The following is a 13,573-nucleotide window of genomic DNA, read 5'->3' on the forward strand; positions in this document are numbered from 1 at the left end:
CCTTTAGACAAGGAGACAGCCTAGGGATCTACATGGGTTTGTGGAGATATTGCTTCCATTCGCAGATAAGCTATTGACCTACCAAGTAACCTGGGGCAAGACATTTTCGGGCTCTGTTTCCCCTTCCTCTACTATGTTTGTCTACTTCAATCGTAACTACTTTATAGCAGAGTTTGTCACATGTTTTTACAGTGTCTAATACATCGATGCCCCTTGGAGCAACTGTAATACACCTAATAAGACTCTGAGTCTCTTGCAAACTCATGTTCACACCTACAAGTAACACTGAACCAAGTAGAAGGGCTTTTCCATTTTAAACTAAACCTACAAGACTGAAGAAAGAACCTCATAAATATTTGTTTCCTAGGTCAGATAAATGGGCCATGGGGCCTCAGATGCCATTTTGCTAAGACACAGCTGTGTAGCAACAATTTTTAAGAGGTGTGACAAAATAAAGTCCCAATAGACACTAGTAGACAGAGAATTGAGAGAGACCCTGGCCATGTCTACAAATATATTTAACTGCAGGGAAGACTAATTAGCTGCAGAGTAAAGCATCACCATTTACATGTGCAATGATGTTAGGCCACAGTAAACTAATTAATGAACTCACATGTAGATGCTGGCCACACGTGTAAATTGTGCCCAGTCAGCCCAGCCAGCGTGGGGCCAGACTTCTGCCTCCTGCCTAGCCATAAAGCTCTGCACTTTCAGCACCCTCATGTCCAGCCCAGCCACTCTGCTACTCGATGCTGCCATCCAGAGCCTGGGGCTGACCCCCGGCACCCCTTGCCAACCTGGGCCTGCTCTCCCCCAGTTCAAATGGTTGCCATCCCCGGTGCACATATAGATGCTGCACCCTGGAATAGTTTGCTGCAGCTAAGACAGCTCCAGAGTTTATTGCTTTGCATTAATTGCATGTGTAGATGCATCCACTAGGTGCGTCTACATGTGCAATTAATGCAAATGAAACTAATCCAGACATCACCATCTGCATGTGCATTTAAGCACAGTAATTCACTTTGTGTCTGACTGTACTATCTGACAGCACAGTAAATTAATCTACGACAACCTAATTGCCATGCATGTGTAGATGATGATGCTTTACTGCTCAGCAAATTAATCTACTGCATGGTAAAGTACATGTGTAGATATGCTCACTGAGACCAATTCCTTTAGAAGGTGTACAATTTCATGATTTAACTTTTATCTGCTGAAAATGCTGGTTGGTAACTAAGAGTGATGTGATAGGAAGTCTATGTAAGACTCAAATCAGTACTGAGATGAGAAGGAGACATACATCTTATGCTCCAGTGTAAATATCCACATGGGAGATGTGCAACATACAAAGAGAATGGGTGCCAAAGTGAAATGCTAAGGTGAAATCCTTGGTTCATTCTAGTTAAGAGGGGTTTTGACATTGACTTCAATGGAGTCAGAATATCAACAGCCATTAAAAGTTAAAAAAACAAAACAAAGCAGGCATGGTTTATTTCCACCTCTCTCAGTCTCATTTTCTCCATTAGTAACACACAGATGGTGATACTTTTCCTTCTTTATGGGAACAATGTCTGGTCAATCATCAGTTGGCCAAATGGATCATAAGTGTGATTAAGCAAAACTGCCATATGAACACATCAGCAACTGTATATGAAATTATCCACTGAAAAGCAGGTGCATGGCTAATAAGACCAGATAAAAATATTCAGCAATGTCTGAACATCAGCGATCAACAAAAAACCCCACCTATGAGAAGGTGGTAAACCCTCAAATGTCTTTATAAACTTTCCCAGCCATGGAATTCTTAGCATAATAACCTGGCATAAGGCATACACAACACTTAGGACCTCTTCTGAGGACACAAGTGAGACTTAAATGGCATATAAAAAGGATGCAGACAGAAGTGGCAATTTTTGTCTGATATGGCCACAGAAAGTGGTCTATAGCCATAACCGAACAGAAGTGCATGGCTGCATACTGCTTCAAAAATGGCCGATTGCGTGAAAATCTGAACCCTCACTGAATGCATTAGGGTTTCAGATGAAGATGTTTCAAGACAATGTCTTCTGTAACTTGTGTCTGCCCACCTGCCAGCCTCTGAGCTGTTTTCAGAATGGGAGTGGGGAAAGGGAGTGGAGGGAGTTTGGTCTGGGGTTTTTTCAATCCAGATGGAGGGTGCGGTTAGGGTATTGAAGCCCCCCAAGATGGGGGCTCCAATTCACCCACCCACCTTCCAGCACTGGCTGGGGAACCCCTGGAATGAGCTCCTTCTGCTCCCTTTCCCCCCTCCCATTCTGAGAACAGCAGGGGTAAGCAGGGAGGAGGGGGTCGTTGCTCCGGGAAGCTGGCTGCAGGCTCATAGCCAGCAGCTAGATTTCCTTCCTCCCTGGACCTAACAGTGAACTTCTGTTTGGTGCAGGGAGTTGTTGTAACTCAGAACACTTCCTGTGAAGCCTCCTGTGTTGCAGCAGGGAGCTACACTTCAGTCTGAACCCACAATTATTGCCTGTAACATCCATACAGGGCTCAGTTTCACCCTTGCTGACTTTTTTCCACATTGGGCATGTGCCAACTGATTTATTATTGTAGTGTTGCTCGCAACTGCTAGGAGTTAGCACTGTATTATTTAGAGCAATCAGAAAGCTTGAGTATAGTCTCTGTCTCAGTATGTATGTGTATGTATACTCATATTTACATACACACACATATGTAAATCTACATTTATACATGAACCAGACCAGCTCCAAAATCCAGTGAGGTCAATAAAAAGACTGTTGGTAACTTCAGTGGACTTTGAACCAGAGCCATATTTGCAGTATATCCAGGCAAATCCTGACGTTGTTTTCCCCTTAAGACTCACTTTCTTTGTGCATGAATTTGTTTCTAGCAAGTCTGTCTTACTTTTTAGTTTGCTTTTGTTGCCACTCATGCACTTTGGCCTGGTTTTAAGAGAGGCTGAGCTCCACTAATGCATGTTGACTTCAGATCAAGATATTTTTGCTCAACATCAGACTCCGACTGAATATAAATGGCTCAAATGTTTGCAGAGAGCAAATCTGAGTGCCGTACATACTTCTGCAAGCGGAATTTTATGTTTGCCTGCATGCTAAACTAATCTGTCAATGGAAACAATGCCTTGTGATTCTTCTGACTAATCACAATTTACCTACACACTGGAAAAGCAAATGATGGCTAGACTCAGGAAGACATTCATGATCTAAAGAGTTACAAAAGTACAAGAATTAGCAGTCAGTAACTTCAGATAATGAAGTAAATGCTGGCCTCCTTCTACAGACAGTAGGGGCCAGTATTGGTCCCAGGGGCTGGGGTACTGGAGCCTGAGTCTGGAGATCTGGGCTGCATTTGAGGACCTACCAGTGAGTTATGTGACTTATTCATGTTGCTTCTTCCTCAGTGCATCAACTTCCCAATCTATAAAATACTATGTTTTAATCCAGACTCTGATGTAATGTTATGGTTAAAGCAGTAGCTCATCAGGGACAGGATAACCAAGCACACTGTTTTGGAAAGATTATATTTAAGTGGATAAGAGAGAGGGCTGTCTTGTAAGAGAGACACATTTCCAAAGGTAACAGGGATACCTTACTTTTTTGGGTGCTCGGCTTGAAACATCCCATTTTGCTTTAAGAGCTGCAGAAGAAAAGAATCAAGTTTTATTAAATGAGGATGTATTATTCATTCACTTTTAGTTTATAGCGGGGGAAGACAGTGAAGAATATGTCCTCTTGCAGACAGAGGAACACAAACCTAGTGCAGACTTTGGTTTGAGCTCCCTTTGACACTTCCACACTGAGATTCAACAAAATGTTAATCTACCTCATTTCTTACAGTGGTGTCAGATCTGTGTGCCACGGGAGACCACGACTGTGAGCAGATCTGTGTCAGCACACCCGGGTCCTACAAGTGTGCTTGTAAAGAAGGCTTCACCCTGAACAGCGATGGGAAAACCTGCAGTGGTAAATAATGTTTTCAAGCCCGGCATGAGGTTGTGTGTGAGCATGATGACAGGGTGCTGGATTATTCCACCAGCATCACTGCCCTGCTCAGAAAAGTGATAGGATGAAAGCATAGCAGAATGATGGTACCTACATCTCATACTACAGGTTGCTCACCACTGAGAATCAGAAGAGTAGGTCTCCCATTGCAGAGACATATCTAAAATCCATTGAAGTAATTCCTAAGATTAGACTCTTAGACTGATGATCCCGAGATGGGACAAATGAAATCTCAGGTCTGACTGGCCTGTTGGTCTGAGCCTTAGCTTTAGGTGCCAGAACTAATGAAGCAAGAGATTCATATGGGATTCGCTGCTGAAAATGTATGGAATTGGGAGGTGCAAGAGTCCAAGGTTTAGGTAAGCATTTGTTTGCCTCTTGTTTCTGAATGAAACAGGCTGCCTTGCACTTTGTATGGGGCATGATGTCAAAAACACTGTACCAAATTCAAAGATAAAAGGTAATGAGTGGCAGCAGGATGCAGCAAGCCAAGAACTGTGGCCAAAGGCACAAACAGGAAATGTTGCAGTAAAACTGCCTTCTCTTCTCTCTGATGGAGGAAAATCCTGCTCTGTTCAGCTCTTCTCACTGCACAGGACAGTCACACAATAAGCCATACCACTGAAGTTCTAATGGGAGTTTCCAGAATGGTGTGAATAAATGATTTTTCAATTCATTTAGTTTTGAAAACTAATTTTAAAATTAATTTTGGGTTGACTCAAAGGGAAACCTTTTTCAAAATTGTTAGCAAACTAAAATATTGCTTCGGATTTTTTAAAAAGTTATTCGATTTGACTGTTGTTTAATTTTTCCTTTTGAAATAAAATATAAGGAATTTTGAAACCAAAAGGGTTTTTTGAATTTGAAAATTAAAATCTTCCATTTACAATATTTGGAAATATTCTTATTTTTGCTCACTGGCACAAAATCTGTAGTTTCCAAAAAATGTAAATGTTGAGCTAACAATTCTCTCCAGATGTAGCTGAGGGTATAAACTTCTCTAAGGTGACATTGAGAATTCCACCAGGTGGGTAATGTCATTCCAGACTTCTGCCCAAACTACCTGAACCGTCTTACCTACACGTTCCACTTCCAAGTATTCGATCTCTTTGCCTTTCAGCACATATCCTAGCCCAGGGGCAGGCAATTATTTTGGGTGGAGGGCCGCTTACTGAGTTTTGGCAAGCCATTGAGAGCTGCATGACAGGCAGCCAGGGGCAGATAAATATTAATTTTCTAAATTTTTAGGGGCCCCACGGGCCTGATAGAATGGCTTGGTGGGCCACATCTGGCCCGCAGGCTGCATTTTGCCCACCCCTGCCCTATCCCATGCTTGGGTGGCCATGATGAGATGTCTAAAATGACCTGCCAAGGAAACATGAGAAGGAGTCCCTCAGGGACTGATTCCTATTAGATTTTGTGGGACAGGCTCCAATTACTTTGGTGTGGGGGGGGGTCTCTGCCATTCAGGAAACAAAGAGACTTTCTGTACCAGTTTCAGTTGCTTTATGGCCTTTAGGATTTCCAGCAGAGCAAAACATTTTGATATCTGGGCTATATTCAAAGTTGTCTTTTTTTTTTCGTTATCCTGGCCATTGCCTGCTGGAACAAGAGATGTACTGAAATGGACTGGGGGCTGTGAACTCAGTCAGCTGAAACAAGAAGACAGTCAGTAGCCAAGCTGGCAACAGAACCCAGCTGCTTAAACCTACCTCTGGCTGTATCAGTGCAACCGTCATTGCCGAGCCGAGGAAAAAACATTTGGCCACAGGAATTCTGCCTAACCCTGAGCTCCTGGGAGCTAATCACTCCCTCACAAAAGATGCATTTTGTGAGTCAAGGTTTGGGGGAGTCCCATGGCACCAATAGAAATTAAACCTATGGCATCCATCATTAAAATTCCCTAGTGCTTACAAATTAAAATGTTCTTGTGCCATGCATTACCCTAAGCTCAAATCACCCACCTCATGCAAAGCCTGGGAGGACACTTTACAACACCTCCCAAGGTCGGTTAATACCACTCACTAAGATCCTAGAGAGGATTAATGAATTGATATTTTAACAACACTTTGTGATATAGAGGTGAATGGCCCTGTGAGTCCATCTATGAAATTCAAGCCCTGTTAGTTTTAGAGTTAACTGAATGCTTGTGAACAAGATTTGCTACCCCCTACACCTCGTCATTTTTGCTAAAAGTTTCTGGTTATATATATATATACACACACACACACACACATATCTCTATCTAAAATCATTTAATAAAAAATATGAGGCAAGGGGTAGCAGCTGATAAAATCAAATCTTGTTTGAAAGACACACTTCTCATTTTTGAAAACTGTTTTTTAAATTTATTTTTGTAAAGATAACCACACTACCCCCTGCCCTCGTCATTTTTGCTAAAAGTTTCTGGTTACATATATATATACACACACACACACACACACACACATCTCTATCTAAAATCATTTAATAAAAAATATGAGGCAAGGGGTAGCAGCTGATAAAATCAAATCTTGTTTGAAAGACACACTTCTCATTTTTGAAAACTGTTTTTTAAATTTATTTTTGTAAAGATAACCACAACAACTTTTAAAAAATGAGAAAATAAAAACATTAAAAACAGTTGTCTTTTTTTGACCAACCCTTTATATGTTGCCATTAATAAAGTCCCTTTGCAGCTAACCTCCTGTCTAGTTAATTGGGACCTGAGCTTTTCACATTCACCTTTTGCCCTCTCTCATTTCTCTCTAGCATGCAGTGGGGGTGGAGGAGCTGCCCTTGATCTTGTTTTCCTGATTGATGGCTCGAAGAGTGTACGACCTGAAAACTTTGAGCTGGTGAAGAAGTTCATCAACCAGATTGTGGACTCATTGGAAGTGTCAGATACACTTGCCCATGTTGGCCTGGTTCAATACTCTAGTTCGGTCAGGCAGGAGTTCCCTCTGGGGCGGCACAACAACAAGAAGGACATCAAGACAGCAGTGAAAAGGATGGCCTACATGGAGAAAGGAACCATGACAGGCCAAGCTCTGAAATACCTTGTTGACAATTCCTTTGCTGTCTCTAATGGAGCAAGGCCTGGTGTCCCCAAGGTGGGAATTGTCTTCACTGATGGGCGGTCACAAGATTACATCACTGATGCTTCCAAAAAAGCAAAGGAGCTAGGTAGGCCCCCAAAATTCATGTGATTGTTTTTTCTTTGGGTCAAATACTCTATCTGGTGCTGGTTCATCTATAGTTGTGATGAAGTCATAAGTGATGCCACTGGATTGATAATCCCAAAAGACAAAGTCCTTCATTCATTATAAAACATGGACAGCAATAGAACCAAGTTTCCCATACATTACTTCTACTGTACCCAGAGGTTTCTATACTGGCTGAGGGGGTTTCTGTTTTCTACATTCGATGGGGTAGTTCGGACTGGGAGTTGGACAGGGACATGTCATCTAACGTCTAATTCCATGCATGGCATAAAAACCTCACCCTATGGTTTTTCTTCCAAGTGAAACACTGGTCTCTCAGCTGAGGCTTTCAACAAAGGAGGCAATTAGTTTATGCAAGGATGGAGATGTTGCATGTGACCCTTTTCAATTGTGCGTGAGGCTTTTCAACCCTGTTCCTTCTCCTGTCCTAGCCTTATATTTGTAATAAAACAGAGACATAGATAGCTATCTTAGTCTGAGTCAAGTAGAAGTCAGGGTAGATTTGAATTTTATGAACTAACTAAAGTAGATATATATATGAAGCTCACTTCATCTGATATGCTATACATACACACACACACATACATATTTACACATGTACATACACACACTTTGGATAGTCTATGTGGTTCAAATCTAGCCTGGCTTCTATTGGTAATAAAAGTAATTTTCATCATGACTTCCCTTCCTGATAAGGAAAGAGAGAGCATCTCTGAGCTTGCGATGAGCAACATGGCTCAGGTTCCACAGTCCAGAGATTCGGCCTGATTCAGTGGGTGAATCTCCAAATTCTAATTGAATCAGAGGACCAATTAAAAGGTCTGAACTGATTCAAAGCTCTCCGAATCTTCGGAAAAGATTCGGAGAGCTTTGATCATTTGGACAGTTCCTGGTGGCTGCAGCAGGGTGCTTCTCCAGTCCCCCTGACCCCCGCCTGCTCCCACAGCCCCCCCTGGCTGCCCTACCCACTCCAGCTCTGAAAAAAAAGCCTTGACTCATCGGGTGCTGCTGGGCGAGGGTCCATCCCCGCTTCCCCCCACTGCCCCACGCTGCATGAGGGGCTCTACATGAGCCCCCTAACTGCCCCCCGCAGCCCCAGCTCCGCCCCCCGCCATGGCTGCCCTGCTTGTTGCGGCTCCAGCCCTTTAAGAAAAAAAAATGGAGAAAAGCCCAGGGATGCACCACTCCTGCAGTGGCCTTGGGGCTTCAGTAGGTTCATGGAAGAGCTGCTCACATGGTGTGGGACAGCGGGGGGCAGCAGGCATCACCCCCCACCAGGCAGGAACCAGTAAGTGCAGGGGTTTTCTCATTTTTTTTTCTTAAAGGGCCGGAGCCATGGCAGGCAGGGCAGCCATGGGGGGACTGGGACAGAGGGAAGGCTTGGGGGGGGCTCATGGCAGAGCCCCCCGTGCAGCGTGGGGCAGTGGGGGACAGAGGGAATCACCCCCCCACCCGGCATCACCCCGTTAGTCGGGACTTTTTTTTTTCCAAGTGCCAAGAGCAGTGGCGGGCAGGGCAGCCATTGCTGGGTTGGGGGGATGGGCCTGGCTGATTCGGCTGAATTGACTTGGGACAGTGATTCGAATCACCAAAACGAATCACTGTCCCCTGAATCAGCTAAATCCAAAGTGAATACTAGCTGCTTTGCACAGGCCTACAAAATAGCATCACAGAAAAAGGGACAAACTGTTTTTGCAAGATACAGGGAAGCTTTTTCTTACACCCCAACCTTTTATTCCAAGTCCTTGCATACAACCAAATTATATAGTTACAAACCAAAACACCCCTGTACAAGGACTTTGCACCATCACTTAATCCAAGTTAAAACCCCCAATTGACCTGAAATAGAATTTAAGTGATGGTTGGGCCATGTGCTGGCCTCTTCCCACATGGGCGAGATCCAGTAGAATACACTTAACATCAACAAACCTTTGCTATCCACACATACGATGGGGGATAGGCAGGGGACCCCTTTTCCACTTCCAGTGAGGGTTTATAACTAAAATAAAAAGAAATACTTAAAGAATCTTGAAGCTTAAGTGTCTGGAGAGGTGCCTCTTTGCTAGCCTACTGCTGAACACGTTCCTCATATCCCTTCTTTACTGCATGAAACGGTTGCAACCCTTGTGGATCTGCTTGTGAACTGCTAAATCTTTCACCTCCTTTCATCATTTGTTATGACCACTGGACCTGTTTGAGGGCTGGGGTATAATAATAAAGATCAAACACAAGGGCACAAATAACTGACATTTTAGAAGCATGTTTATCATGCACATGGGGTGTAAAGCACAAAATGCATTAAGCTAGTATTTAAAAGCCTCATCCACATAATGGTAGTATGTGGAGCATTGATTTATGTTGTATTTGCATTCTTTTTCTTTTCTCTATCACCAGTTGTTAAACAAGAACTTACAGGGGAAAAATACATTAGAGGCAAACTCGGCTATAAATCCAGAGCTGAGTTTTCCTAGAGTTACAGGGAATTTAGTTTTTAATTTTATCTTTCTCTTGGCTTTCTGAGACAGCTCAAGGAGGGCTCTCATAGTTTACATGGCATATCTACAGGATGTGTGTTCTTTATTCGATGGGCTGTAATAGCTTCCATTTCAGATGATCCTATAGCGGGGGAATTTGACAGCACTATAACTGCATGTCCAGACAGCATGGGTGTTCTCAAGTTATCTTCTTTGAACATGTGGTACTATTACAGCCACATCTCCATACACTTGGGGGACACCTATGCTGAACATCCAAGGGGTGAGGCATATGTCGGTTATGGTAAAGGCAAGGAAAGGTGTACAAGTTGGTTACATTTCTGCAGCTGTTCCAGGGCAGAAAATGGCAGCAGGGTTAACAATCCTTGTTGTTTGCAGGATTTAGGATGTTCGCTGTGGGAGTGGGCAATGCTGTGGAAGACGAATTAAGGGAAATCGCTTCAGAGCCTGTGGCAGAGCACTACTTCTACACTGCTGATTTCAAAGCCATCAACAAGATTGGGAAGAAACTGCAAAAGAAAATCTGTGTTGGTGAGTAAGGAAAGAATGTGGGAGCCTATTTACAATGATAGGAATTAGACACAAAAAAACCCCTCATTCTGCAAGCAGAGAAGCAAATATGCACTTGGTCCATGAGGTATCTAGCTTTGCTTAAGGCAAAAAGTGCTGGAAATCTTCTCTCCCTTGCTTTCCACCCCAAGTGTGTATCCTACAGCTCCGTAGAGTCCCCAGACTGGTCATGTCAGCAGCCAAACTTTTTGTGTTGATCTTTTCTTGTGGTTATCTGAACCAGAGTAACCCTCTCTCTTGTGCTTTCAAATGTGCTTCTCTTTCTTTCTTTCCTCCATGGCACTCCTTCCCCTGAATGCATCAGAAGGTATCTAGAAGCACTGGGAGATATCGATATCACCTTGCTCCATGTAAGGTGTTTTCCCTGATCTTCCAGGCCTCCTGAAAACCAAGGAGGCCATTTTCCTTCAAAGAAGCACCAGGAAGATTCAGTATTTTGTGCCTCTGAGGAGGCCGTTTCTCATAATCATAAGTGACTTTTCCCAGCCAATAAAGGGGGTTTGGGGGCAAAATTGTATCCAAGTTATTTGGGGGGATATTATAAGTCAGTCCAAAACATGGAGCCTTTGAAGGGAAGAATAAACAGGGGTTCCTGAAGAATGACTATAGCACTTGGTATCATCCCTTCAACTCAGCAGACCCCACTGTACCACAGTGAACAAATGGCTGAGCTTCCAGATGTTTGAGCAATATAGTATTAGCTCTCAATATATTAGAAAGCTACAATGAAAGGCTCTTCCTAACACTGTAACAATGTGGCATTTTCTTTCCAAAACCAGTTGTATAGGCCTGTGTTGATTTATACTACTACTAGGAAAATATATTTTCATTGGTATAGAGACCTAGTGAGCACAAAGCCGTAAATGAACTGGTTCAAACCCCAGGGATCTCTACCGAGGTACAGTCTACAACAGGGGCGGGCAATTATTTCGGGTGAAGGGCTGCTGACTGAGTTTTGGCAAACCATGACAGAGCCAGGGGTAGAGAATATTAATTTTCTACATTTTTTAGGGGCCCCACAGGCCTGATGGAATGGCCTGGTGGGCTGCATCCGGCCTGTGGGCCGCATTTTGCCCACCCTTGGTCTGCAAGCCCTGGGAGAGTCAGAGCCTCAGAGTGAGACATGATGTGCATTTGGAATATGCAGTAGCTGTAGAGATGATGTACTGCTTGGGCTGTCCAGACTCATTCTTACTGTAGGGATTCATTTAGTATTGTTGCAGATGCAAAAATGCAGCCATTCAAGTAACATTGTCACCTTTTTGCCAAAATACAATGCAGTTCCTCTTGTTAATGTTGACAAATTAGCTGCAGCTGTTTCACTTTCCTTTTTACCTCATGGAAACAGGATAGCCCTGCGGGTAGGGCCACCAGTTTGCAGTCTGAAAGAACCACATTCAGGAGCCATGGGCAGACCTTTGAGCTACCTTCTGATTCCTAATAGAAGTTTGTTTGAGAACTGCACTTCTCTGATGATTAGAGACATCACATTTCCAACCTACATGTATTCATGGCTACTTTATACCTCTTTGCTTTTGTGTCAATATTCTCATCTAGTTTGAACAGTCATTTGCTCTATTTTGTATTTTACTCCACTGATGTATTTATAGACAGCAATCATATCCCCCCTGGGCCTTTGTTTTGCCAGGCTAAACAAGTAAATCTCTTTTAATCTTCTTCCATACGATCAGTTTTCCATTTCTCTGATCCTCCTAGTAGCCCTCCTCTGCAGCTATTCAGTTTGATTTCATCTCTCTCAAATAGAAATGGCTCTTCCACTTAATCAGAATTGTAAAGGTATGTTGGTAAATCATTAATGCAATATTAAAAGTTCACTAATACGGAGAGCTTGGCCTACATTACTAATGGAGCAAAACTCACTGCAGCTTTAACTATGGGACTGAAAATGGCACAAAGAAAAATTGACATTTCCTATCCAGTTATGGAGGACAGCTATTAGTTCTTGGGGTCCCCGGCTGAACTAATATTTAAATGGGTTTTTTTTAATATATATTTTCCCCGTGGTGTCACTATTAGCACTGGCGAGGGAAAACAGAGAGGAGAGGGACACTTCCACAGCTCCTTCCATCTCTCCCCTCCCAGTCATCTAGTATTTCATGCACCTAGCAGAGAAGTGGGCTGTGAGGAGAAGGGGCTCATGTCTTCAGGCACCTTGAGAATGGAGAGAAGATATTTGAAAGGAGGTAGAGCATGAGATCCTTCCCTAAGCCACCATCTTGCATCCCATTTTACTTAGTTCCCCACACACTTTGTCCCTACCAGGGTTGTGTTCTGTCCATATTTTCCTAACAAAGGGAGGACTAAGAGTGCATGTGAGATCCTCCAGGTTTGACAGAACAAAAAGCCTCCTGACATGCACAGAGCACTGGCCTAGGTGAAGGTGCCCAATGCAACTTCCCTCAGGAACCCTGAAGACATCATTTTTGTGTCCCTCACCATGTCATAACTCAGAGGCACTATCTCTCCTAGGGCTTGTTGGTTCTGCATCAACAAGGATATTCCTTCCATTTGCATCTGCTGACCTGTTGCAGAGTGAGAAAATCACCATTGAGGTTGCTCTGGCCTCCTTCCCAGTGCCCACTCTTAAAGCCCCTGAAAACTAAGGGCTTGAGAGCAGGTGCTAGGAGCAAGCCTAGAGTGGCCATCCTGGTGAATGTCAAACTTAGGAGCATGCCAGCAGACACAGATGGGCTAGGCCTGGGTGTCCTACCCTTCCTGGGACGTGCCTACTGAAGTGGTATGGATGAGCCCCTTGTAGTCTGAGTGAAGTAACTTGATGCAACCTCACCATTTGACTGTCTGGCTGTAGATTTTCTGTTTGTAATACAACAGCTTTAAAATACTGCATGGAATCAAGCCCAAAGCTCAGGGAATGGTCTGTGTTATCCATGAGCAGAACCCACTGTTTATTTTTTTCCTGAAAATCAGAAAAGACTTTTCTGCTTAACCATACTCTTAAAAACTTACAAATATATCAGTGGTGAACATCCAGGGCTAGGTGAGCAACTAGCCAAACTTTCACCAAAGTTTCACCAAAACTTTCACCAAAGTTTCACCAAAACTCCCTAGGGGGGAAACGAGGAGCAATGGTCATAAACTGCTACAAGAAGATTTCAGACTGGATATAGGGAAAAGCTTCATGGTTCATGTTACTAGACTCTGGAATGGACTCCCAGCAGGGGTGGTGCAGGCTCCTACCCTAGAGATTTTCAAAAGGACACTGGATGCATACCTTGCTGGGGTTATTTGACCACAGAAGTCATTCCTG

General features: G+C 43.5%; 1 protein-coding gene across 1 annotated transcript in view; it reads left to right on the forward strand.

The window, feature by feature from the left end:
* MATN1 (matrilin 1) overlaps positions 1-13,573 on the forward strand; it is a 37,858-nt gene that overhangs the window by 22,307 nt on the left and 1,978 nt on the right. The window contains exons 4-6 of the mRNA XM_006021870.2: positions 3,852-3,977; positions 6,768-7,181; positions 10,093-10,245. Coding sequence (XP_006021932.1) covers positions 3,852-3,977; positions 6,768-7,181; positions 10,093-10,245 — 693 coding nt within the window. The remainder of the gene's footprint in view (positions 1-3,851; positions 3,978-6,767; positions 7,182-10,092; positions 10,246-13,573) is intronic.

Source organism: Alligator sinensis, unplaced genomic scaffold (assembly GCF_000455745.1).
Source record: "Alligator sinensis unplaced genomic scaffold, ASM45574v1 scaffold883_1, whole genome shotgun sequence".
Taxonomy (NCBI): Eukaryota; Metazoa; Chordata; order Crocodylia; family Alligatoridae; genus Alligator; species Alligator sinensis.